General features: G+C 53.8%; 1 protein-coding gene across 1 annotated transcript; it reads right to left on the minus strand.

Annotated features, from left to right (window-relative positions):
• Positions 1-446: 446 nt before the first annotated feature.
• Positions 447-24,470, minus strand: SLC5A9 (solute carrier family 5 member 9). The gene is made up of 14 exons (XM_049617215.1): positions 24,035-24,470; positions 22,048-22,119; positions 18,778-18,882; positions 18,265-18,429; positions 16,954-17,059; positions 16,283-16,363; positions 15,764-15,969; positions 15,448-15,583; positions 14,862-14,969; positions 12,586-12,736; positions 10,645-10,813; positions 9,046-9,261; positions 5,679-5,838; positions 447-2,150 (listed from the first exon to the last, which is right to left on the minus strand). Exons 1-14 carry the CDS (start codon positions 24,173-24,175, stop codon positions 1,942-1,944), a joined length of 2,025 nt encoding a protein of 674 aa, XP_049473172.1. The 5' UTR covers positions 24,176-24,470; the 3' UTR covers positions 447-1,941.
• Positions 24,471-24,885: the final 415 nt, after the last annotated feature.

Here is a 24,885-nt window from a genome sequence, read left to right on the forward strand (position 1 = left end):
TGTATGCTGGGTGCTGGGGACTTATCTGCTCCAGAAGGCAGGCGGCCATGGTAAGGTCACCACTGAGACAATACGGTTTCCCTTAGGATGTGCATGACTTTTATGCTGATGTGAAGACAAATAGGAACTAACCGGGCGAAGAGAGTAGAGAAGGAGAGTGGCCACCCTTCCTGCAGCCCTACTATGTTTGACAGCATGCTCATGCACCCCTGGGCTGGAGGACAGAGGTGTGGATCCAGACAGGCTCAATAAAACAAAGAGACGGGACACTGAGGAGAAGGCCTGCAGGATGTGGAGAGTGTGCAGTGAGGAGGGAGTGAGCACCACAGTGCAGACAGCAGGTTAGAGCCTGGGAGATCTGTGGGGAACCCTCATAGCAGGTTGCTGAGGAGCTCTGGAAAAGAGGCATGTTCAATATTGAATTTCCAATTGTGCTTCTGTGGTTTAGGATTCTTCCCCTCCCCAAGCCTTCAGTATAATCGGTTGCACACAAATCCTTCATGGGAATGGTTTTGGGGAAAATCAAGGGGGAAAGCTGGGTTCCCTGTAAAGTCAGTGGGGAACAATGAGAAAAGCATGGGCAGGTGAGGTGACACGGGGAAAGTCAAAGGGTCAGAGGACACTGAAATTTGGAGCAAATTTGGCAATAGGAGGTGTGCATAAAATCAGCCGTTTAAGCCTCAAAGGACTAGAATTTTAATTGTGGTCAATTATAGTGAGTGGTTAGCATGGAATGATGATCACAGACAGCACTGGAGAGGGTCCGACGAGAGTAGGGACAGCCTAGATGCAGAGAGAGAAAGAAAGGGACCTTTCTCACTGCGTCCTTGGCAATGGGACAGGGCTGTGGTCTCTTTCCAGACACCTGAGATGCAGTGTGTTCACTCCAGCTGAAGGAGGCTCCCCCTCCAGCCTGCTCCCCCAGTCACAACCCAGCCAGCCACCACGCAAAGGCTACCATTTATTGAATGTTGTTACTTTCTGGGTACAAAGTCACTCGGGACATGGCCCTTGGTCCTCGCCCCTTGGAGTACTCAATCTCCTAGGGGAGATAAACATCACAGAACCATCATCAGTGCCGCCACAGAGGCAGGTCAGAGGACGTGGGAGCAGGAGTGGGATCGTGACCCAGTTTCCGGTCATGGTGTTTTCCAGGGTAGGTGGGTGCCTGGCAGGCAGAAGGAGAGGGGCAGGGGCCCAGGCGCCGTGGCTCCTAGGCCACCCATGCTAGCCCTCTTCAGGGCTTATTCTTTTCAACAAGTCCTGTCTCTCCAGCTGGACTTCAAATTCCTCAAGGCCGTGGAGACTCTGCACGTGTTTGGACATGACAGTGGGAAGGGGCAGAATTTGAGTCGTGCCAAGGAGATTCCTTTGCCCCAGAGCTCCCTGCCCAAAACTCGGTCTGTGGCCACGCTTACACTCCACCCCGGTCCCTCACTCCCTTGGGGCTGTCAGGGGAAGTAAAGGCCCTCTGGGGTAGCGCCTGCTAGAAACAGATGACTGGGGGTGGGGAACTGGAGAGGGAGGGGAAGGAGACAGGGAGAAAGGAAGAGATATGGGTGAGCAAAGATACACTTGGACTTTTGTAATGTTCTTGCTACCCTTTTTCTTACATCCTCCACTCTTTTACACCTTAAAACACATGCATAGTAAAAAGTCCTGAATAGACGCACCAAGAGGGTGGAAACTGTTTTTGAGGTAGGGATGTAAGGCAGTGTAATGGAAAAAGAGCTTGTTCGAGTCCTGCTGTGTGGCCCTGAGCAAACCCAGAGCCCTCTCTGGCCTCCGTTTCTCCACTTGGTGGGTGTGGGGGGGGGTCTGGTGTCTCCTCCTCGGTGGTCGCCGGTTTCCATGGCAAGATGAGAGGGAAGCCCGTCTCTGAGGCCGCAGGCTTGGGCCCCGTTTCCTCTGCGTCCGCTGGAGGTCTGCGGGTCTGCGAAGTCACGCGAAATAGCCCCAGAGGAAGACGTTGACGGCCAGCAGCAGGACGGCATTGACGTTGCAGACGCGTGTCCAGAGCGGTTCCTCGGCGATGCTGGTCAGCTCCCGCTGGCGCGCGGCCGTCTCCGCGGGGCTCAGCGCCCGCTCTGGGGGCCCGGCCAGCCCGCAGAACCAGTCCCACAGCAGCCGGCCCCAGCGCCTGCGCCGGGCTAAGGACCAGGAGGGCGGGGGCAGGCCAGGTGGAGGGAAATGACAAGGGGGTGGGGGGAGGGAGAGCTGGTGAGACACGGAAGAAAGAGGGGCGGGTGGCGCTGGGCCCCTCCTGCGAGCCAACAGGCCGGGCGCCCGGCTGGGACTGGGAGAGAGCTCTGGCTACAGCCGGTCTGGCTACAGTCCGCCGTCCAGCAGAGCCTCCCAGTGCCGCAGGGTGGGGTACGGGGTGAGGATAACGGGGTCTATCCCCATTCAGAGCACGAGGACAGGCGGGGCAGGATCTGTCCCAGGAGGGCCGGAGAGATCTTCCCGCGCCAGGGCCGCTCCGGCTGGTCTGCCTGAGGTCCCGTGCAACCCTCCTCCGCGTCTCCCAGCGGCAGGCTCTTTTCCTTTCGGATAGGCCTGCCGCACCGCGCGCTTCTTCTCCGGGTTGTTTTGAGCATCGAATGACAATGGACATTTGGTAGCGTTTTAAAAAGTGACTCCTGCTGGAGCAGCAGGGAGAGGCTCTGGAAACTGTAATGTTCTCACCGCACGTGAGACTGTGCCCATGCAGACCCCAGCACCAGGGCCGGGTTGCTTTGAGGTTAAAGGGTAACAGAGTTCATTAAAAACTACATTCGAAAAGAAGTAATAAAATATTTTTAAGGGGTTTCCTTTTTGCATTAGCGGATAGCATATTAAAATAAAAATATGAAAACCTTTTCACCGAGGTTGAACGGAACCCACATTACTGTCTTAATGACTTTGGCACTTGGTACTTGGTAAGTTCAATGTGACTACGGAGTGTCAGAGATATGAAGACTCCGGATGCCATCTGGTCTGGCTCCCTCCTTGTACGGAGGAGGAGGAGGAGGAGGAGGAGGAGAAAGGCTCAGAGAAAGGAAGGGACTTGCTTAAGGTCATCCAGCGACAAGCTGCAGTAAGCAGTGCCAGGCATGTAGCATTTCAATTCTACTAGCTTTTATCATTTTACAAGCCCCTCCAAGTACTCTCTTCTGATTCTCAGGGCCCCCCCTTAGGGGCAGATGACACACAGGGAGTCACGTGCCGATTCTGAGGCCCAGAGCGCCTCTTACGAGGTGCTCAGCACATCTAACCGTGTCCACAACCTGGCTGTATACACTTCCTTCAGATCTACTCTGCTGTCCTTAACAATTTTTTCATCGTTCTTTTTCTAGGACACAAAATCACACTGCCGTTTTGCTGTTTAACCTGAGGACAGCACAGATGAGCCTTCATGCCTGTGGGCCTTTTGTGAGGGGGAGTCCAGAGTTCGCCTTTATTTTATTTTATTTTATTTTATTTTATTTTTTTAATTTTTTTTTTAACGTTTATTGATTTTTGAGACAGAGAGAGACAGAGCATGAACAGGGGAGGGTCAGAGAGAGAGAGGGAGACACAGAATCTGAAACAGGCTCCAGGCTCTGAGCTGTCAGCACAGAGCCCGATGCAGGGCTCGAACCCACGAACCGCGAGATCGTGACCTGAGCCGAATTCGGACGCTTAACCGACTGAGCCACCTAGGCGCCCCCAGAGTTCGCCTTTAATGGGAAGGAGCGGGAAGCTCCTCCTTAGTCTTTCTGGGGAGCCAGCCCCCAATAGGGAGCAGACATCTCTCTGCTTCTCCAGGGCCGGGCTCTGCCCTGTGGCATGGGGGCCAGCCGGAGGGAGGTGCAACCACCACATGAGTCTGCAGTGCTGGGGGTCAGCCGGGAGGGCACAGGCTGTGCCCTTCCTTCCCAGCTTCTTCCTCTTTGTTCTCTCGCTACCTGCTTCACCTAAAAGAGCCTGTGCCTCCTCTGTGCCATACATTTTACAGGGGCCAAGGCTTGCTTCTTGCCATGACTGGGGGAGAAACAGTTTTGAGACCCCACCTGGTGCATGGACCACAAAGCCTGAGAAAGAGTCCGGGGTTACATTTTGCAGAGCAAAACACACTGGAACTAATGGGGCACCTGATCGGACTTTGAGCTTCAGTGGCGCTTTCTGAAGTAAGCCCTTGTGGGTTTTGACCTTGCAAGTTTGTAAAGGATTACATTCTCCGTTACAGATAGCTTTTATCGTGGACCACTGGCTTTTAAGCGCCACAGCTTGGGCAAGAAGATGTGAGTCTTAGCTCTTGGTGGGGTCCTGGAACTTACGATGTCATTAGATCCAGGCATGTGGCTGTTTCTCTAGGAAGGGCCTTAAGCAAAGGTGAAGGGCCTCGAGAAAGGTGGGCACTTTCTCAGGTCTTGGGGGAACACAGCCCCCCCCCCCCCGAGCCTGGGGAAGGCGAGGGGCCTGAGCAGCACAGTGCCACCAGCTGTTCAGGTCCAGCAGCTGGCACTTTGATGATCTTACCTAGGCTCTCAGCCTAAGTGAATTATTGAAAGTTTGGACACCAGAGGCTTGGGAGGAACCCCCAAACCCAAAGGGAGAAGGCCGCTGCCGAAGGCACCCCAACTCCACCCAGGTGCTGGGGTTCCCTCTAACTGAGGCGGGAAGTAAATTTAGAATTTACATTTCATTAAATTATTAATTTCTGAGGGCAATAGAATTTGATTTGGGGCTTTTGCTTGCAAACTAATTTTTCTGACTGTAATTTTTCCTTAGGAATTTTATAATTTAGGAAATCTCTCCAGTGTCATTATATCAGAATGTTTTAACGGCATTATTTAATCACACTCTAGAAAAGCTATAGCTGCATTATGTCTAAAACAGCTACATTATGTCTTATGCCACCTTTCCACTTTAGATACCGTGCAGCCTTGGAGTAAACCTAACTCAGGTACTGTTCTAACACCTTTGAGAGCCTCCAGGGGGCAAAATTGATATGGCCCACAGCAGCTCAAGGAGGATGCCCATAGGAATGGTGGTTGGTCTGGAGGGACCTGATGAAGATGGAGAGAACTGTATAGACACACGGCTGCTCTAGTCCCAGGAGGGACAGCCATGCTTCTGTGCGACTAGAGGCAGAATTGCTAAGCTGTATGGGGAATAAATGAATAATATGGGTGGGGCACTGTTACTTTGATGTGCCTCGTGTTTCCTTCCATCTGGAGGGAACTCAGTGTAACACCCTTTGATTTTCTGACCTGAGGCTCATTCTCCGCAGGGGAGGTGAAGGGACGTCCCTGTTGGTAGGTTTGGGAAGCGCGAAGAGGGCATGCTTGGCTCTGTCTCTCCCTCCTCCCGCTCGGCATTGCAGTGCTCACAGGGGCAGGCGGCTGATGGGCTCCTCTGCCTCATGCTGGCCTTCAGTAGAAGGAAGCACACCTCCCCATGGATATAAAATGAATCTTTCCACCTGTCATTTATCAGTAACAATAAATGGCAATATTTTGGCTCTCATCTGCCTTCTTGTTTGTCTTCTCAAATAGTTTAATAGCCATGTAGGAAGGGAAAGTGACTTTTTTGGCATCCCTCAGAGACCCCATCCCCTATGACTCCCAAATGTGGGTCTTTGGGGATCCATGACATGGCATCTGTCCCCATTGCTCCTCTGCGGCGTGTGCCCCCCAGCAGACCCCCCAGCCTACCTCTGTGCTGGTCTTGGTCCTGGCTGGAGTTCTCTGTCTCTCCGCCTCCTGGAGGGCATGCCCCAGATGGCATCTCTGAGGTCCCTGGTGTGCCCTCCGGGGCCTCCTTCTCCAACTCAGAGTGGGGATGGCTCCGTGTCCACCACGTCAGGCGAGCGAGCTGGAGGGAAAGAAAACACCGCTTGAGTCAGTTACTTTTGAGGGGCAGTCTTACTGTGGGAAAAGACAACCCCCTTCAAGGAGGCTGGCAAAGCAGTGAGGAGCTCGAGGAACAGGCACAGGGCCGAGTCAGGAGGCCTTGCTCCAGCCGAATGCTCTGTCTTTGAAAATCTGCACCCCTGAGCACCTGTTCCAGGCTCCATGCTCGGAAACCGGGAGGAAAGAAGCCGGACAGGGAGGCAGGTGCCACATGGCAAAAGGCTTCCAAGATCAGGCTGTGGAGTTGATACTCGTAAACAGAAACTCATAGGCAATGGAGAGTCACTGCAGACTTCAGACAAAGGGAAGAGACTCTAAGTTGTGGAATTCAGAAAGATCTCTTGGAGGGGTGCCCGGGGGGCTCGGTCACACATCTGACTTCGTCTCAGGTCATGATCTCACAGTTTGTGAGTTCGAGCCCCGCATTTGGCTCTGTGCTGACAGTTCAGAGCCTGGCGCCTGCTCGGGATTCTGTCTCCCTGTCTCTCTGCCCCTCCCCCACTCGTGCTCTGTCTCTCAAAAATAAATAAACATAAAAAAAAAAAAGATCTCTCAGAGTGAATCAAAGGGATCCTGCCTGGAGGCTGCTGGAAAAGCAGAGCAAGACGTACAGAGCCTCTGGGATAGATGGAGGGGGCAGTCTTTGGGATGTTGAGGAGGAAGACCCACAGGCCTTGGTGACTGATTGAATGAGCCGGGCGAGGAATCCGCAGACATGGCTCTCAGGTTCCTGCCGTGGGCCATCAGATGGGTGGTGGGTGAGCTGGAGGACTCTGCCTAGAGACTGCCAGCAGAGCCCGCCTCCGCAGGGTGGAGGTGTCCAGGTGAGGAGCACCACACCTGTGTCCCGTGGACAGCCCTGGTGGCTTGACCTCTCCTCCCTTTCTGGAGGCTTGGCAGAACGCACAGCAAGTCCTCTGGCTGATATCAGTTGGACCCAACCGTGACTGAGCTCTGGATAGCCTCCTTTCCAAACAGCCTTTTTTCGTAGCCAGGCAGCTCTTGGTTCCATATTGACCCAGGTATCCCCTGCCCCGCCCCAGATTCCTACAAATATGTACAGCGGTGCAGGGTGAGAGGCCGTCTTCTGGGGCCCTTCCTGCCGGCGTCCAGCTACGCCTCTGCATGGTCGTGAGAGCCTGGGCTGCATCTTCCCTTGTAAGTACATCTTCATAAATGTTACTTCAGACTTACACCGTGTGTCATTGAGCAGTATATGGGCGGTGTCACTTCATGGCATGGGAGGCAGTTGGATTTGGGGTTTGAATCTTTGGCTAGCGACAGAGAATTGAGTTTTGTCTTCATGTAGAGGGTGGTTGAATCCACGGACACGGATAAGATACCTCAGAGACAGTGTGGAGGAGAAGGGTTATAGGCCATATTTGGGTTCCTAAGGAAACCTGACATTGAAGACCACAGAGAAGGCAGAAGAGCAGAGGGTGGAAAGACAATACTGGAGAGGAATATGTCACGGAAGTGAACGGAAGAGAGCACTTCAGGAGGCAGGGGGTGGTCAGCGGTGTCTGGTTCTCAGAGCTCACTGAGGATGAAGATGAGATGTGACCAGTACTTTCTGCAACAAGAAGGTTATTGGGGTCTTGGCGAGAGCAGTTGCAGTGGGAAGGTGGGACACCAGACTGGATGAGACGTATACAAGAAGTGGAAAGTAAGGCTGGGGTGGAGACCCCTCTGCACGGTGTCCTGGTGAGGAGCAGGGTGGGGGGCAGGGGAGGTAGCCGTAATTAGGGAAGGGAGGGGATTTTCAAGTGTGAGACATCTCAGTGTGGGGCTGAGAGAGCAGACAATGGAGAAGAAGTTGAAGATTCAGGCAGTGAAGAGAGACCATTTCTGGAGTGAGCCGCCAGAGAAATTGGTCTCTCTTGGCTCCTCGGTAGGAATTAATGGTACCAAGGGTATAAAGTCGTTTTGCAAACTCTAAAGCACCATACAGGTCAGCGATGTTATTCATAACTTCCACCCAATGTTTCAGGGACTAACTTCTGGCATGGGCTCTGTTATTTTGGGGCTGAATTGTGTCCCTCCCTCAAATTTTTATGTTAAAGTCCTAACCCCCAGGACTTCAGAATGTGACTATACATGGAGAGAAGGCCTTTAAAGAGGTAGTTAAGGTTAAATGAAGACAATAGAGTGGCCCTAATCCAACATGACTGGTGTCCCTATAAGAAGGGGAGACTAGGGGGCGTGTCTGGGGCTCAGTTAACTGTCCCACTCTTGGTTTCAGCTCAGGTCATGATCTTGCAGTTTGTGAGTTCGAGCCCCACATAGGACTCTGTGCTGACGATGGGGAGCCTGCTTGGGATTCTCTGTCTCTCCCTCTCTCTCTCTGCCCCACCCCTGCTTGTGCTCTCTCTTTCTCAAAATGAAAAATAAACTTTAAAAACAAAAGAAGGGGAGACGAGGGCACAGACGGGCAAAGGAAAGAGAGGGTGAGGACAGAGAGCATCCACAAGCCAAGGACAAGGGGCCTCAGAGCAAAGAGCCCTACAGACACCTTGACCTCAGACTTCTCACCTCCAGAACTGTGAGGACATACATTTCTGTTGTTTCACCCCCCAGATTGTGGTTTCGTGTCATGGCAGCCGGAGCCAATACTCTTTTGCTCTAATGAAGAAAGGTTTCAAAAGACAGCTTCAAAGTCTGAAGACTGGAAAATCTGTGAGCACAGGAGTGCTGAGGACTCGCTCTGGTGGACTCCCCTCATTTACCTGTGTCTCAACTGGCCAATGAATCCCTACTCTTTCTTCTAGGGCCAGCTCAAAGTGACCTTGTCAGGGAACCCGATGCAGCCCCCAGGGGTGACAGCCCCTCCTGTCCTCGGCCCCTCCCTTTGAGCTTGGTCCTTCTTCACTCTCTTGTGGTAGAGTAACTGTGTGTGCTGGTGCCTGTCCCCGACACTTGCTGGCAGGCCCCATTCATCTTGGTAACCCTAGCACAGAGCCCGGCACACAGTAGGTGCTCATTGAGTAAATTTCCCATTGAATGAATTACTTTTCGCATGGGAATTACTAACCCAATGAGCTCCTCCTCCCAAGGACTCTGTGTGGCTGCAGAAGAGACAACCCAATGGAGTAAAACTTGGCAGTAGAATTTCAGACACTGGGGGTAGGGAGAACATTTCGTGGGGCCCCAGGACAAGCACTCCACTTGCCTTCTCCTCAGGGATGGGGGTGGTACAGAGGCTGACAGTGACGATGACGACGGCAGTGAGCCCACAGAGCAGGAGTGCAAAGTAGAGGTAGTGGAAGTCCTTCAGCACGGCCGGCCTCCGGTCCACCTCCCCGCAGGCTGGGGCTGGGTATGAGAACTCCAGGATCATGCGCAGAAGCCCCACTGCCAGGCCAAACATGAGGCCCCAGAAGGCTCCCTATGGAGAGAGGGCAGACACGGGCAGGGGTGAGGTCCAGCTGCAAGGCCCTCGGAAGCTAAAAGCCACTGGGTTGTTAGGGTGTTTGCAGGTCTGCCTTAGTGAGCTCCCCATTAATGCTGAGGCTTTGTCTGAACTCAAAGACGGGCAGAGTGGTGCACTGGGAAGGGCACAGGCTCCAGAGTCAGACACACTAGGATTTGGATCCTGGCTCCATTCCAGAACGATCAAAGCGGTGACTCAACCTATTGGCTTGTAGTTTTTGTGTGTGCAATGATAAGAGAAATTGATACTCTGTATAGATGCTTAGTATTCAACTAGAATGGAATATGCTTTTGTAATAAGCAAGGAAAACCAGGATCCCCCATCCTGATTTTCTGTTATAATAAATTAAAAAATCAGAATAGAGCTCTTCCTGTTTTGCTTTTTAAAAAGAAAAGCCCCAGCACCTCCCCTGTCTTGTTTATAACACCAGTTGACCTAATCTATACCTGTTTGCCATATGTATTTTAAAAAATGAGATGCTGATCCTGATTTCAAGAATTCTGGGATGAGCAAAACACTCAGAATTCAACCAAGCCCTGCTGTGCGCTATGGTTATCAGCAGGGAGATTCGACCTCTGGAAACAGTAGACAGATTGCTGGGTACTCCCCCGGGAGAGGGGTTTCTGAGGTCTCCTTTGCAATGACTTTGAGCTGTCATGTGGCTCCTGCAGAGGCTGTCCATGACATCCCTTAGCCCCAGCGGAGTTGGGCCCCTCTTTTCTATCTGGTGTGGGGGAGGGGTTCCTGGGACTTCTAGCTCCTCCAGGCTGTCAGCTTTCAGCAGCTTCATGAACGGCGTGCTTGCAGGGTCCTCCCCAGGTCCGCACTTTGCTTCATTGCTGTTATATTGCCTACATACAGAACCTTATGGTGTCAGAGAGGAAACAGACTCCAGAGGTCCTCCAGTCTGACTTGGGCTTTCACACACACCATGCTACGTGTCTGGAACACTCTTCTCTTCCCCATCAATCCTTCGGCCTAGGCTCAGATGTCACTTCTGACCCCCTCCCAGGCATCCCATAAGTTAGGTGCCCCTGATCTCTACTCTCACAGCAGTTATTATATTTCATTATTATTTCTTATTGAATCACCTTTTCTCCCATCTGGCAGGGATGATTCCCATCCTTGTAAATCATTGCATCTGGGAGCCCCCATAATAGGATCGATGAATGTTTGTTGAGGGAATGAATGAATCAAGACCTGATGGATGGGGAGATGGAAGCCTGAATGGGGCAGTGGGTATGTCTAATATGTCACAGAGAGACCCTGGATTAAGGACAGATCAGGTCTCTGGCCCCTCTGGTGTACTGGGAGAGACAGGTGTCCTGCTGCACTCACAGGCTCTGTGACCCTCTTGCAGAAGATGGCCAGGAGGAAGAGGGCAGTGATAGGCGGGGCCAGGTAGCTGGTGACAGACTGGATGTAGTCGAAGAGCTGCCCACTGTTGGAGCTTTGGATGATGGGGATCCAGAGGATACTGATGACAACCAGGAACACCACAAACAGTCTGCAGGGAGGACACAGGGCACCATGAGGCGTGCTCAGGGTGGCTGGGCATGGGGTGGGGGGAAAGTGATGCAAAGGAACCAGGAAAGGGGAAGGGAGAGGGATGCATGGGAACAAAATTAGAGAATGCTATGAGACCGGAAATGCCAAGGTTCTGGAAATGCAGACTGTTAAAATCCCAGAATATCAGAATTCCAGAATCCAAGAAACCCAGGAGTTTTGAGTTGGATGTCTTTAAAGTCATAAAGCCCACCTGCTCTTCAGGAAGGAATCCACACCTTTCACAGCACCACCCACCTCAGTAAATGGCCTCTGGTCTTGGCTTGGGATGCCTTTCCTTCTCTTCTGCATTCAAACCCTGTGCAAGAGAACCCTCTTCTCCAGGATGGCTTTAACTTCAGGGACTTTTCCCTTCTTTGGGCTCCTCAAGATCTAACCCCTGCACCCTTACACTGGCATTTAGCTCATAACAGGTACTCCACCTTCTTCTCCTGACTCCCCTTCAAATGATCCTGGCTCAGGCTCAAGTTCCCTAATGCACTCCCTTCGGATTTTGTGTGAAAACAGTGAAAAAACGTTTCTTGGATAGGCTGGGTGCAATAATGCGTGTGGCCAGGAGATGGCGCCCAAACCCCACTGGTGGATGAAATAAATGGCAGTGAAACTGGGCTGTGAGGGAGCTCAAAGGACGCTTCTTTGGAAATGTCTCTGCACACCTGTCCTCTCCTCTCCCTTCCCTCGCACATTTTCTCTCCCAGGCCCCACTAGAGCGGCAGCTACCACCGTCAACAGGTAGATCCTTAGATGCTCAGGTGCTGTGCACAGGGCTGGGGGCAGAGTGAGCAGGTGCTAGGGCTCCATTAGGCAGCAGTGGACTGAAGGCATCCTGGTGGAAGGAGCAGTGTGTGCAAAGGCAGGAGATGGAAGAGAGCAAGTTATCGAAACTCAAGTACCGCCTACCAAAAGGGAAGAATAAACATGGTAGTCCAGAAACCTGAGTCACAGAGCCTTAAATTAGGAAGCAAAGATTTCAGACAGTGCCCCTGTGTAAACCACGTAACCTGTGTAAACACAGTAACCCTGTGTAAACTACAAGCCTAGGGAGGAAAAGAAAATAAGCCACCAAGTGATACTTTGAAAAGCATAAAATCAAAACCAACAAGAGAAAGTTCAAATACTTCAGCTTGGTGTGTAAGGCTCTGCATCCTTTGGAGACAGCCTTCCTAGGGTCATCTCCATGGAGGCAGGCCCCCACGCCGCATCATGAGACCGTGAGCAGCCCTCAGGGCAGGGCAGGGCAGGGCACGATGTCCCTGGGTGCCCAGCGCCAGGTGTGATGCAAGGGGGATGGACGGGGCGGGGGGGGGGGGGGGGGTCCAATGGAGAAAATTAACAGGCTTTCTGTTATCCTGGAATACGGCCCAGAGCCGATCCTGAAGCTCCTGGGGGCGAGCTACTTGCTAACTTCCGTCCACTCACACAGCTCACCTTTCCCTTCTTAAATGCCTTGTCAGCTTCTCTCACTCTGTCGCTCACTTGCAAGAGAAAGTTGAACACACAGGGAAGAGATTTTTTTTTCCTCCTTACTCTGGAGGAGGAGCGTCCAGAGCCGGCGGGGGACTAACCTGAGGTCATGTAGGGATCTGACGCTAGAACCAGGTGCTCGGACTCCCCACCCGCAGAATCTCCCCAGGGCAGCCCAGGGCACGGAGAGGGGCGGGGGAGGGGGGTGCCTGCAGGGAGGGGAGAACTCCGGAAGGGGGCGCAGCGCACCTGCCCACCACCATCAGCTCCTGCTCTGTGGCCTTCCTCCGGAAGCGCTGCCACACGTCGATGGCAAACAAGGTGCTGCTGCTGTTGAAGATGGAGGTGAGTGAGCTCATGAGGGCGGCCAGGATCACGGCGATCATCAGGCCCCGCAGACCTGGGGAGAGGCGAGGTCTCCCGTGAAGGCCAGCTCCGCCGGGAGCCATGGAGGCTGCAGCGTCAGGTGGAGCCGGGAGTCTGGGGGTGGTGCTGGCCCTGCATGAGGTCCCCCTCCATGCAGATAAGGAGTCCAGGAAAACCAGAGGCCGGCTTCTGGATAAGCTCTGCCTTCGCCCCGCTCTGCCCTCTGCCCTGCTCTATGGCCTTGGGCGAGCCATCCCATCCACCCTGCCCAGTGCCAGCTCCCTTATCTGCATCCCTAAGAGCCGTGGGGCTAAGTGGTCCTTCAGGTTCTCTGCAGCTTTGACGTCTCAGTCTGGGCGTCAGAGCCTGGAGACACTTGGTTAGTGGGCCCCTGATGGGGAGGAGGGTGACGGTTAATAATTGAGTGTTTTCAGTTTTTGTTCTTTTTCACCGACACTGAGGTGCCAGGTTAAAGCCCTTGCCTGGGACGGGTGGCCCTGGGAAGCCCTGGATTTGCTTCCTGGTTCTGCAAGTAACCAGGTGTGTGATCTTTGAACTAGTTCCTTCCTTTCTGGGCCTGTTCTGCCCCCTGTGGCAGGAGAGGGTGGATCCCGTTGCTATCTGAGGTCTCTATGACTCAAATTACCAAGATTCTGGAAACATGACTACTCATGTTTCCCTGGGGAGATGACTCTCCCTCAGCCCTGCCTCAGCCCTCTTTCCTCTCAGTCCAAATACTTAACCACCTCCTGGAGGTCTCCCTGAAAGACTCAAAATGTTCCAAACAAACCTAGGCCAGCACCTTCCAGCACCTTCTTCCAGGGCCTGTTGTTTCTTTCTTTGGTTAATAATATCCAGTCTCCATACCAGACGCTCAGTTATCCTAGGCCCCCCTCTTCTGCTCCCCTCCCACCCTACGTCCCTCAATCAGCCCCTCTGTGGAGGCCCCGTCCCACCAGCTCCACTATTTCTTTTATTCATTCCCTTTTTTCTTTTTCTTTTTCTTTTTGTTTTTATGAGCCGGAGGTGCAGAAGAAGAGAGAGAGAATCCCAAACAGGCTCCATGCTCAGCACAGAGCCCAATGCGGGGCTCGATCTCACAACCAGGGGATCATGACCTAAGCCAAAACCAAGAGTGGGACACTTAACCGACTGAGCCGCCCGGGTGCCCCAATTCATTTCTTGTTCTACTGAAGGGAAGGGGTAGCCCAACTCAAGGACTTCCCTCTATAAACCTGGCTCTTTTCCTATGTCTCCACTCTCAATGTCATTGTAAACCCCGGACCTGGAGGCCTCCCTGGATCCCTCTTTCTCATCCCTCAAACATGATCAGTCATCAAATCCTGCTGCCTCTACCTCACAAATATCTTTTAAAACCCTTTCTGTCCATCTCTGAAACCACTGACCTGGTCCACACCATTATCACCCCCACCCGGGCCACTGCAAACCCCTTGTTAACTGTCTCTCTGCCTCCCCTTAAGCTGAACCCTCCGTGCAGATGGTCCCCCTCACGTGCTCTGGCCTAAAACCCAGCGTAAAGGCTCTGCTCCATGGTGAGGCATGGCCACGGCCTCCTTCCAAGGCTATCCATTCCTCCCGCATGTGCATCACACAGGTGACTCTACTTCGGTTCAGACTTCAGTTCAGACTTCATGCTCTCTCTCAGCCCAGGGCCTTTGCACACACAGCCCCTCCTCCCCCGAATGACATTTCCCACACCCGTCTGGCTTTATCTGCCTAAGATGTTCCTCAGGATTCAGCTCCATTTCCTCTCCTCCAGAAAACCTTCTCTGACATTCCCAGGTGGAGCCAGGTGCCTCCTTAGGGCTTCCTCGATGCTGCTGTGTCCCCACCCTGGTGACATAGTATTGTACCCTCTGTGAGCCCAGGTGTCCTGGAGATGGCATGAAGCCTCAGACTAGGGGCCTGCCTTTTATCCCTGCCTCTCCAGGATTAGAGCCAGAATGGGTGCCTTACAGATGTTTGTGAAAAGTGTGTGTGTGTGTGTGTGTGTACTGGGGAAGGAAGTGTGGAGGTGAAAGTTTTTTTATTCTCTCTTTGCATCCGTGTCCACGTTTAGTGCAATCCCTCCTGGGCACTGGGGATTGGAGGAGGCTGGGGCATGGAGTGAAGGGTGGTGTGGGGGAGACAGGACTCACCAACAGGCATGAGGGCTACGACCAGCTTGGGGTAGGCGATGTTGGAACACCCCACGCGGGCCCCGCAGATGCTTTGGCAGACGTCAGGGTCTACACAGCCCACCTCATCTATAGAAGAGTGATGGCCGTTAGGGGCGAGTCAACCTGTGTGTGCCTTCTTGGTTCAGCCCAATATTTGCTTTCCAACCCTACAGGGACGTGTTTACTGGTGACGCTGGCAGGAATCAGCATCTGTTGTAGAGGCCAGAGGGTCAAGGGGCAGGTAGATGTCTGGGTACGATGATTTAGCTGTCTCTGGTAAATTCCTTGACCATATACTACCCTGCAAAGCCTGGTAGACTCCTTTGCGTTTTAGGCCTTACATCTTGATAAAGGGCAAACATCCTCGGAAGGCACCAAGAATGCCTTCATTGTTCTTTCCCTTATGAAAGGAAAGTAGGATTTTAAAATGATATTCAGATACAAATTTCTTCTACTGAAATACTTATTGTATGTGTGGCCCACAAAGCCTAACGCACTTCCCATGTGTTCTTAATAGAACTAGCATGTGACCCCTCCCCCCAGTGCAACGTTGCCCAGCTCTTACCTGGGTACAGGGCCCGGCTGATCATGCCAGGCATGACGATGAAGAACATGGGCAGGATCTTCAGGTAGCCCCCCAGCACCGAGCCTCCCTTAGCGTGGGACAGATTCTTGGCAGACAGAGACCTCTGCACAATGACCTGAAAAGGGAGCAGTGGAGGTGTGCCACTTAGGTCAGGTGGGGCTCAGCTCAGCCATAGGCGAGACCTGAGGTAGTTCCAGAATGAGTCCCAACACTCTGTGCACCTAGACGTGTGGTTTTCCCACAGGGAGCCACCCCAGTGTGTGATGGTCTGGGCCAAGCTTGTCTGAGGCATCACCTGGTCCGTGCACCAGCACCAGGTGGCCAGCACCGTGAGCCCAAAAATGAGGCCTGGCCAAGGAATGTCCCCGCTCACAGGGTCCCGGAGCATGTGGAAGGCATCAGATCGGGGGAGATGGCAGGTGGTATTGGGGACTGTGGCATTAGGGATGGCCTGTCTGTACTGTTGCTCCAGGCCTGGGTACCAGCCCACCTCCTGAAAGCCTATGGAGAGAGACCACAGTGAGTGACGCAGCTCCGAGACCCCAGTGGACCTGTCACATGCCCCCACCCCACCTCCCAGTCCCATGTGGAGCCCCAGGGCTTAGAACTGGTATGCAACTTGGGAATGAGGGAGGATGTGGGGTGTATTGAGAAGTTCGCTCTTTGGCAGTCCCACCCTGGAAATGGGGGTGGGAGGTGGGGAACATGACCCTGTGTTCTGGAAAGTTCCAGTCACAGCATGGAGGTGAAAGCCCAAGACAAATCGGAGAGCAATTTTGATGTGATGGTGGGTATATTCAGGTCTCTACCTTACCTAGAAACATGAGGACCAGGGCGCCCCCCACCATGATCACCGTCTGCAGAGCATCTGTGTAGATCACGGCCGTGAGACCCCCTGGGGACCCAAGGAGAGGGCTCATCAGTCAGCACCAACAAGGGGTTCCTCTCTGGCTGCCCGCCCTGTGCTTGGCCACACTGGGGAGACCAGACAAGACATGGAGTCCTCTTAGCAGGTCGATTCTAGCCGCCTGCCTTCCCCCCACAGGCTGGTGCCAGCCACTGGCACTCAAATCTAGCTCTTTCTCTCCCCAGTGGCCCTTGGGTACCGCAGCTGCACCTCCCTCCTTTGTTCTTGTTGTTTTTAATACCCCAAGACTATTCCTCTGCTGGGCTGATAGTTCTACCAGGAATACTCCCTCCCTCCCCACCAAACACCGTTTAAATTCCCTATATTTGCAAACTGACTTAGCCACAAGCCAGGAACCCAGGTGCCCAGGCCTATGGGAGGTGCTCTGGAGGAGAAAGAGGAAGGCAGGCTGGTGGCTTTGTCTGGAGCAGTCCACAGCCACACTACTCCTGGTGACAGTCCCCTAGTCACGCTCCTGCTCACTGTAGCATCCCTAGGTGACCCCCCTCCACCTCTCCCTGTCTCTCTGTCTCTGCTCCAGGCACCTGCACCCCAACGCGACCCGCCCTCGGCCTTACCTGCAATGGTGTAGACAGCTGTCACCACCAGAAGCATCGCCGTGGAGAGGTATAGGTTCCAGCCCAAGGCTATCTGGATGAACAGGGCTCCAGAGAAGATGTCAGTCTGCAGAGAGCCGGGACCCAGGAGTCCAGGTCACCTGAGGCCCTCGCTGTGGCCACCAGGGTATGATGCCTCCTGCTCAGCCATACCAAGTGCTGTCAGCCCTCATCACATAATGAGGCTGAGCCTAAAGTGCCATGCTGAGGAGAATGGGCTTGGCCTCGAGGATGCTGAGGAGCCGTGGAGATTTTCAGGCAGAGGAGCACCGCATAAAACTTTGAAACCGAGAGCAATGAGGTCTGGCGGCACTGATGGGATAATCTGTGGGCCGTGATGGCAGGGGGGAAGGAATGAAGAGAAGACAGAGGAGAGGAAGTGGGGAGCAGGGGTTGGAGAAGAGAGAGCAAGCACCCAGAGGCCCTTTTTTCCCTAGCAGAGCAGAGGCCCGCCCAGCTGCCAGGGGGCCCATGCTGACCGGACAGGCAGGAGCCCCAGGACAGATGACCGCACTTCTGGAGGCTCTGCATGTTTGGGTTTATTACAGGACCCGGCTGACCAGACAACATGCTGACTTAGGCTTGTTTTCCAGCATTGGTGGACAAGTGGCTGTACCATTTTTCCCATCTCTCGACCTGGCAGCTCGTGGACTCAGTCCCCTTCAGTGCCTGCTTGCTGATCCCATTGCATGGCTGTTTCATGAACCCATCCCAGGGCTACAACAGGACGGAGTGCCAGGATGCCTGGACCGGGTCACAGGACCCAAACTTTAGTTCAGTCCCACAGCTCTATTCTGTGTGGACATGGGCGAACCATCTGCCCTAGGTTTGTTTTCGGAGTGTAGGTCAGAGGAGGAGGAATAAGGATCTTTTGAACAGTGACATGTAGGCAACAAATTCATGGTGCTTAATGGAGGATCAATTAATGGAGAGAGAAATGAATGAATGCACTCTAGATTAGGAATTATTTAAAGAGAGTCACTGTCATTTACTTAACAGGTACTTCTCATTCATCTGTGTGTGCATTGAAGGTATGTGGATTCATGCTTCCTCCCTTCCTCCCTTCTATCTATCTATCTATCTATCTATCAATTATCTATCTATCTATCTATCTATCTATCATCTATCTACCTATCTATCATCTATCTATCATCATCCATCCATCCATCCATCCATCCATCCATCCATCCATCCCTACATCCAGCAACAAGCCACGACTCAAGCTCAGCATTTTCAGGGAGACAAGATGGCCACATTGCGGTGGGTACTCACTGAAATCTTGGTGAAGATGTAGAGGATGAGAGACAGGACAGACATGTACACCTGGATCCTCTGGCCCCCGAATCGCTTCTTCAGGTACTGTGGCATTGTGACCACACCAGCAGCAATGTACACGGGGACAAAGATCCAGCCCAGGGCCAGAAGGAGCCAGGTTGCCTGGGAGAGTGGGGAGAACAAGAACAAGAGACATCTACCCGTGTCCTAGATGCACATGGAAGGACAGCCTCCTGTGCACGTCACGCTGTGAGGGAGCACCGAACTGGGAGGCAAGGGACCTGGGACCTGATTTTAGTGCTGTGTGACCTCTGATGAGTCCCTCTGCCTTTTCCAGGTCCTGGTTTCCTCATCTGTGAAATGGGTTCTCGATTTACCATACAGCCTCTCCAAGCACCTCTGAGGTTCCTCTCAGCACTAAAGCCAGGGGTGGGGTGGGGTGTGGGGTGTGGGGTGTGGGACGTTCAGACCCTCGTTATCTCTGAGAAGCCTCCAGACCAGCCTCCTTACATTCCATTCGAAGCCCCCAACAGCAAGGCCTCCGGCAGCTCCTGTCCCAGCCAGGCCTATGAACAAGCCACTGCCCACATTGCTGGACATCAGAGAGGCTCCAATCTGCAAGGCACAAGTGAGGTCAAAGGTCGGGGTCAATTTTAATCCAAATCAATCTACAGCCAGGACCGTGAGCTTCAGAAGCTGTGAATAGAGCAGGGCCTGGGTCAGGAAATCAGAGGGAGGAGAGGAAGGGAGGGAGCAAAGGGGAGAAGGGAGGGAGCTGACGTTTATTGGGTACCTACTGTATGTGGGCACAGTGTGAGGCATTTCATAGGCACTAATGCACTTAATCTTCATAAACATTTCAAGGGATAGGTTTAATCTTTTCAATTTACAGAGGAATGAAATAATGTTAGGAAAAATGAAGCCGCTGGCTCCAGGTCACCCAGTGAGTGAGTGGCCAAGTGGGAAAGAAGGGAAGCCATGGGAAACAGCATCCATGCAGGGAGAACAAGGCCCTGCACTGGGACCACCCATCTAGGGGCCTCCAGAGGCAAGGATGCTGAGAGGAGGTGGGGAGGTCCCCATGAGAGGGACTGGGGGAGGCCCTCTGCCACCCAGTGCCTCCAGCACCAGGCCAGGTAGAGGGAGGAGCTGAGGGGCTGAGCACAGGCTGGGCCAGCCTCGGAGTTGAGATCATTTTTCCCCAGGAGATAGCAATAGACACAATAATATAACTCTGATGCAATAGACACAATCTGATGCAATAGACACAATAAGGACGATATCATAGCGGTTAGTACATACACAGCATTGCTAAGTGCCAGGCACTGGTCTAAATATGTTAACTTGGGGCACCTGGGTGGCTCAGTCGGTTAAGTATCTGACTCTTGGTTTGGGCTCAGGTCATGATCTCACGGTTCATGAGCTCAAGCCCTGCTCCGGGCTCTGGCTGACTGTGTGAAGCCTTCTTGGGATTCTCTCACCCTCTCTTTGCCCCCCTTTTGCTCTCTCTCTCTCTCTCTCTTTCTCTCAACATCTATATATATACACACACACAAACTAACTCAACCCTCACCACAGCACTATGTGGTAGGTCCTATTATTATCCCTATTTTACTGAGGAGGAAACCAAGGCACAGATAAATGACTTGCCCAAGTTCCAGAACTAGTAAACAACAGAACTTTTGAACCCTGGTTGTCTGGCTCCAGTAATTAGTGCATGATTGTTGCTGGGCACCTAATAAGCACTCATTAGTGTTATCTTTTATTATTTGATGGGATCCTTCACTGGACGGGAAAGGGGCAGAGGGAGGGGCTCCGGGGCCTGGGCAGAGGCAGGACGGGGACGGAGGTGAAGAGCTGTGCTCCAGCCTTGCGCCCTGTGTGACTTTAACGAAATCACTCCCTCTGGCAAGTCTTCAGATTCCTCACCTGTAAAATGTGGGGACTCACCTGTTCCCACTCACTGACTGTTCTAGCGGTGCTGGGCGATAGAAAGTGAGAAGAAAGGAAAGGTACTGAGACATTCAGAAAACAGCTGAGCAGCACGAGGGCACAAAGATTCTCATGCTGAAGCCACTCCGTGCTGCCGCACACACATGCACACACACACACATGCACACACACTCAGGCGGTCCTGGGGACGCTGGCAGGGCTGGTGGGGAGTGCCTGGCCAGAGCATGGAACACTGGGTCTGCTCCCTCACCGGGAGCAGCGAGGTGCCTCGGCCCCACTCAGCCCAGGGCTCCCAGCTCATGACTGGAGGAGTCATCAGTCAACAAGGTTGGCAGGGGGACCAGACGGGCCCGTCGGGGACAAGGATGCTGTTACTCCTTCTGCTCTTGGTTTCCCAGCCACACACTCTGCTCAGGCCACAGAATGGGGAGTGAGGCACTTCTCAGGACTGGCCTGGTAGGGAAGGGTGCAAAGCAATGGGACCTGTGTAACAGATGCCCAGACACACAGACACACGGGCTCGTGTCACAAACAGGACCAAGCAGAGCAGGTTGTGCGTCCAGCCGCAGGCAGAAGCCCTGCCCCACTGAGGCTCGTGGGAGGCAGGGGTCGTCTCTACACCCTGCTCGTCTGGAGGACACCCTCCTCCTGCTCAGAGGCCTCGGGTTTCCTCACACTTACAGTGAGACACAGTTTCACACGGAGCAGGGAGATGTCCTCTCTGCAGGACTGGACGGGCACCCGGCCGCCCCTAGCCACTCTCCTGGATGGACCAGAGAGGCCCTCTGTCCTGCTTCTTGTCCCTCTTACAGACTCATCTCCAGGGCTGTGATGGGGGTGGGGGAGGGTGGGTACCAACTGAACAGAGTGCTCTTCCGTCTGTTGAGGTGATGGCTGACAGGGACCAGTCACTGTCCCTGTGAGCTTCCAGCCCCTCGCCCCTCACACTCCTGGGGATTCGTGCTAGAGGCATGAGAGCTCCTTGCCCCTACCTCCTCCTGTCCCAGATACTTGAACCTTCCAGAGAGCTCGGTCAATGTCCAGGGCCCCCTCTACTCTTCAATGAGTCTGTCACCAGTGCAGGCAAGAAGAGTGGTGAGAACCAAGACAGGCTGTAGGGACGGCTGGTGGCGTGTGAGAGCATGCACTCGTGTGCCATGCGTGTGAGCTGCGCGTGCCCAGGTGTGCACACAGCCTGAGCTACCAGGGGGGCTGACAACTCCACCCTGCCTTTTCCAGGCAGGGCTCACCTCCCTCCATCGTGTTGCAGGAATAGGGAGTTAGTTTTGAGGAGCGAGAGAAACAAGTGAGGTGGCCTGAGGGGGGAGATGGGGCTCACAAAAGTGTCGGGATCGATTCCCTGAGGATGCTGGGGATTGGACCTCTGTGACCCCCCCCTCACGTCACTCCTCTACAGTACTAAGCAGATGTGTCTGCTTCCCATGAAAGTCTTTGCTAATCCCACCTCCCCTGAGGCCAGAGGCTTCCTGCACGTGCTCACAGCGCCTCTGTGTCCCCCAGCTCAGCATTCATCCTGTTTTCTGTGAGTCTGTCTGCCCAGCTAATCTGAGCTTCTCCAGGATGGGAACATTCTAGATTATTTCTGTAGGTGCAGTGTCCAGCCTAGGGTATGCACTTAAGAGGCGCTTATCGGGGGGGGGGGCGCATTAATTAGCAAGGTCTCTCGGGTTATAGGGTGACTTTGGGCCACAGAGAAGGAGCCCAGAGCCAGGAAACTTATCTGGGGGGCTGCTGCCTTGGTCCAGACAAGAGAAGACAAGACGAGGATCCAATGGTGGGAGGAGACAGGGGGGAAGATCAACTCACCGGCCACCAGGTCATGGACCTCCCCGCCAGGAAATAGCCCCCGATGGTCCCTCGGCTTGCGCGAATGGACGACTGGAAAGGAAGGGGAGAGAGATGAAGGTTTCCTGAGCTCCTCCACCTCTGCCCCACCTCAGCTCCCCATTCCTGGGTGCAGGCACTGGGGTGACACAGAGCAGGAGAACTGAGACCGGCAGTTTCACAGGTTTTATTCTACGTGCCTATGAGAGGGTCACAGCCTCTCTCTGGGCCTCACCGTTCATCCCTGGGCTGGTGCAGAGAGCAAAAGGGCCGACAGAGATTAAAGCCTTCATGAACAGCACGGTACCTGGCAAGGGTGCAAGATTATGGCTATTGTCCCCTGAGCCCTCCCTCTGTCCACACTTGTGTCAGGAAGTGATTTGTATCTGATAGAGAGGGTTGCATGGAGGCGCCCTCTCCCTCCTTTCTGCAGGACTCCCACACACTGGGGACAGGGGTACAGAGAGCCCAGGAGCCCCCGGAAGAGGTAGGGCTCTGTTTGGGGGCTTCTCTTGCCTTGGCCTGAAGTCAAACCATGCTGGGTAAGCCTGTGCAGGACCCCACACAGACCCCTGCCCTGAACTGGTGGGTGGTGGTTTGCAGCCTGTGGGGGGGGAGGGGGCGGGGAACTGCTCTGAACAACAAAAGGAGAGTGGACATGAAGGAACTTCCTCTGGGGACTAGGGGCTGGCAGCAGGGCAGTGGGCAGGGAAGCGGAAACTGGAAGACTTTATTAAGATGCCAAAGTCAACAGGTCTCTGATTAGGTCTAGAGGTGGGAGAAATACCTGAAGGAGAGGAAGGAAAAAGAGAAATGTGAAAGGAGCCTCTTTGCCCCCAAGGAAAAGTATGCAGTCACTGGGGAGTGATGGGGAGGAGAGGGGCTCGTGCTTGTTAAGCCTTTGCTGGAACTTTCCTTGTCACCTCTGGTCTTTGGGCAGGGCCGGATGAGCAGATGGAATCATCTCACAAGTAAGGAAACTGAGGGCTGAAGACAGGGAACAGCTCGTCCCAAGTCACTGAGGACTGGTTCTTTTCCTCCCAGGAGCCAACGATCAGCTGCTTGCCCAATTCTCCTTCACACCAGCTTGGGAGGCAGGGGCTGTTCACCCTGCTTTGCAGATAAGGAAACTGAGGCCCAGAGAATGTTCCTGAGCTTGCCACAGTACCAGCTGGGACTGGAACCATTGTCCCCTGCCTCCAGAATGCGGCCGCGGCCGTGATAATAGCCACGTGTATTGTTGCCAGCCGAGTGCCAGCCTCTGCCGGATGCTTAAATGTGTCCTTTTGCTCAATGGTCATGACCACTCTACAGCATAGGCTTTATTATTCTCACTGCCTGGATGAGAATACTGAGACTCACAGATCGTTCTCATGTGCCCAGGGCCCTGTGGCTCTAACAGTCAGAGTTGGGATCTGAACTCAGAGCTCCCTGACCTCTCAGAGCCTGGCCCCTTTTCCCGGCACCGAGGCTCAGGTGAACAATGGAGAACAGAAGGAACTTTGGACTCACCTGGCTCCCTTCCCATGAGCATTTGAACCCCAGCTCCGTTAGAAAGCCCTACTCCTTGCCAAGACACCCAGTAGTGGAGGGTGGATAGGCCGCGAGTAGAGCGTCCCCATAGCTAGCGATGGTGGCATGGGGAGGAGGGCAGGAGTGGGGCTCGGGCTGCCAGGTATGGGTGAGGCCAAAGGCAGCAGATGCATAGAGACAGGGAGCTGGGAGATGGGGGTCCCAGCCTGGACTGCCTCAGCTTGCTGTGTGCCCTCAGGCAAGTCACATTCCTCTCTGGGCCTCAGTCTGCCCATCTATAAAGAAGGGGTTGGAGAGAATGACTCCTAAAGACCTCTCCATCTCAGCCTGTGCTTTCCTGATCCCCTTCCCCCTGCCCACCCTGCCCCCAGCTCCACGACCAGCCAGAGGTGACACCCTGCGCCTGCTTCCCCCACCAGGCCCCAAACCTACTCACCCAGATCCCCACGCCAATGACAAAGACAAAGTAGATGACCAGGACCCCTATGTCATAGGCATGCAGGCTGACTCCGGAGCCCAGCGCTGAGCGTGGAGCTGTCACTGTCCTGACCCCACTTCCTGAAGTTCCAGGCCCCATCGCTGCCAGCACCACGCTCCTCTGTTAGAGTTGCTCACCACCCCGCTGGACTTTGAGGCGCTCCTGGCTTCGTTCCTTTCCTGTAATGATTAAACAGCCCCAAGGGCCATTAGCTGCTGAGAAAGCTCTGAGCCCCACTGGCATGGAAAGTCCTGGTCCCCTTTTCTCCTAGCTGCCACCCCATCCTCTGCAGGACTCTCTCGCTTTCCCTGCCCCCAGTACACACACACACACACACACACACACACACGTGCACACACTCATGCACACCGTGTATACTCCCACCCCTGAGAGGAGCAGGAGGAGGAAAAGAGAGTTGTAGAATTCAGCAGCTGGGAGGGACTTCAGAAGTTGGGATATTTAGGCTCTAGCTTATGTGGAGGGGAAACTGAGGCCCAGGGAGGGAAGGGTCATACGGGCAAGAAAGGTGGAGCTGGGCCTGGAGTCCAGGTTTCTTAGGAGTGAGTTCAATACAATTTTCCTTGCTCCCGGTGGGAGGGGGACAAGGGAGGAGAAGGGGAAGGGGTCTGCTGCTACCTGGGCAAAGCCTCCATCGTCAAGTGCTCCCACCTCCAATCCCCGACCCCCAGGTGTCATTTTGCCTTTTTTTTTTTTTTTTTTACAGTATAGGAAACTGAGTCCCGAGAAGAGACATGTTTATTCCAAGCCACAAAGTGGGGCCGGAATTCACACTCCTGCCCTGTGCTCTG

The sequence above is a fragment of the Panthera uncia genome, assembly GCF_023721935.1.
Source record: "Panthera uncia isolate 11264 chromosome C1 unlocalized genomic scaffold, Puncia_PCG_1.0 HiC_scaffold_4, whole genome shotgun sequence".
Lineage (NCBI taxonomy): Eukaryota > Metazoa > Chordata > Mammalia > Carnivora > Felidae > Panthera > Panthera uncia.

Coding starts and splice junctions, on each gene's coding strand:
- SLC5A9 (XM_049617215.1), bottom strand. CDS start 24,175: ATGGGGCCTGGAACTTCAGGAAGTGGGGTCAGGACAGTGACAGCTCCA. Junction 15,970..16,282: donor CCTGGTCCTCATGTTTCTAG/GTAAGGTAGAGA, acceptor CTCTCTCCATAG/GCTTTCAGGAGGTGGGCTGG. Junction 15,584..15,763: donor GGTGCTGGTGCACGGACCAG/GTGATGCCTCAG, acceptor CTCCCTTTTCAG/GTCATTGTGCAGAGGTCTCT.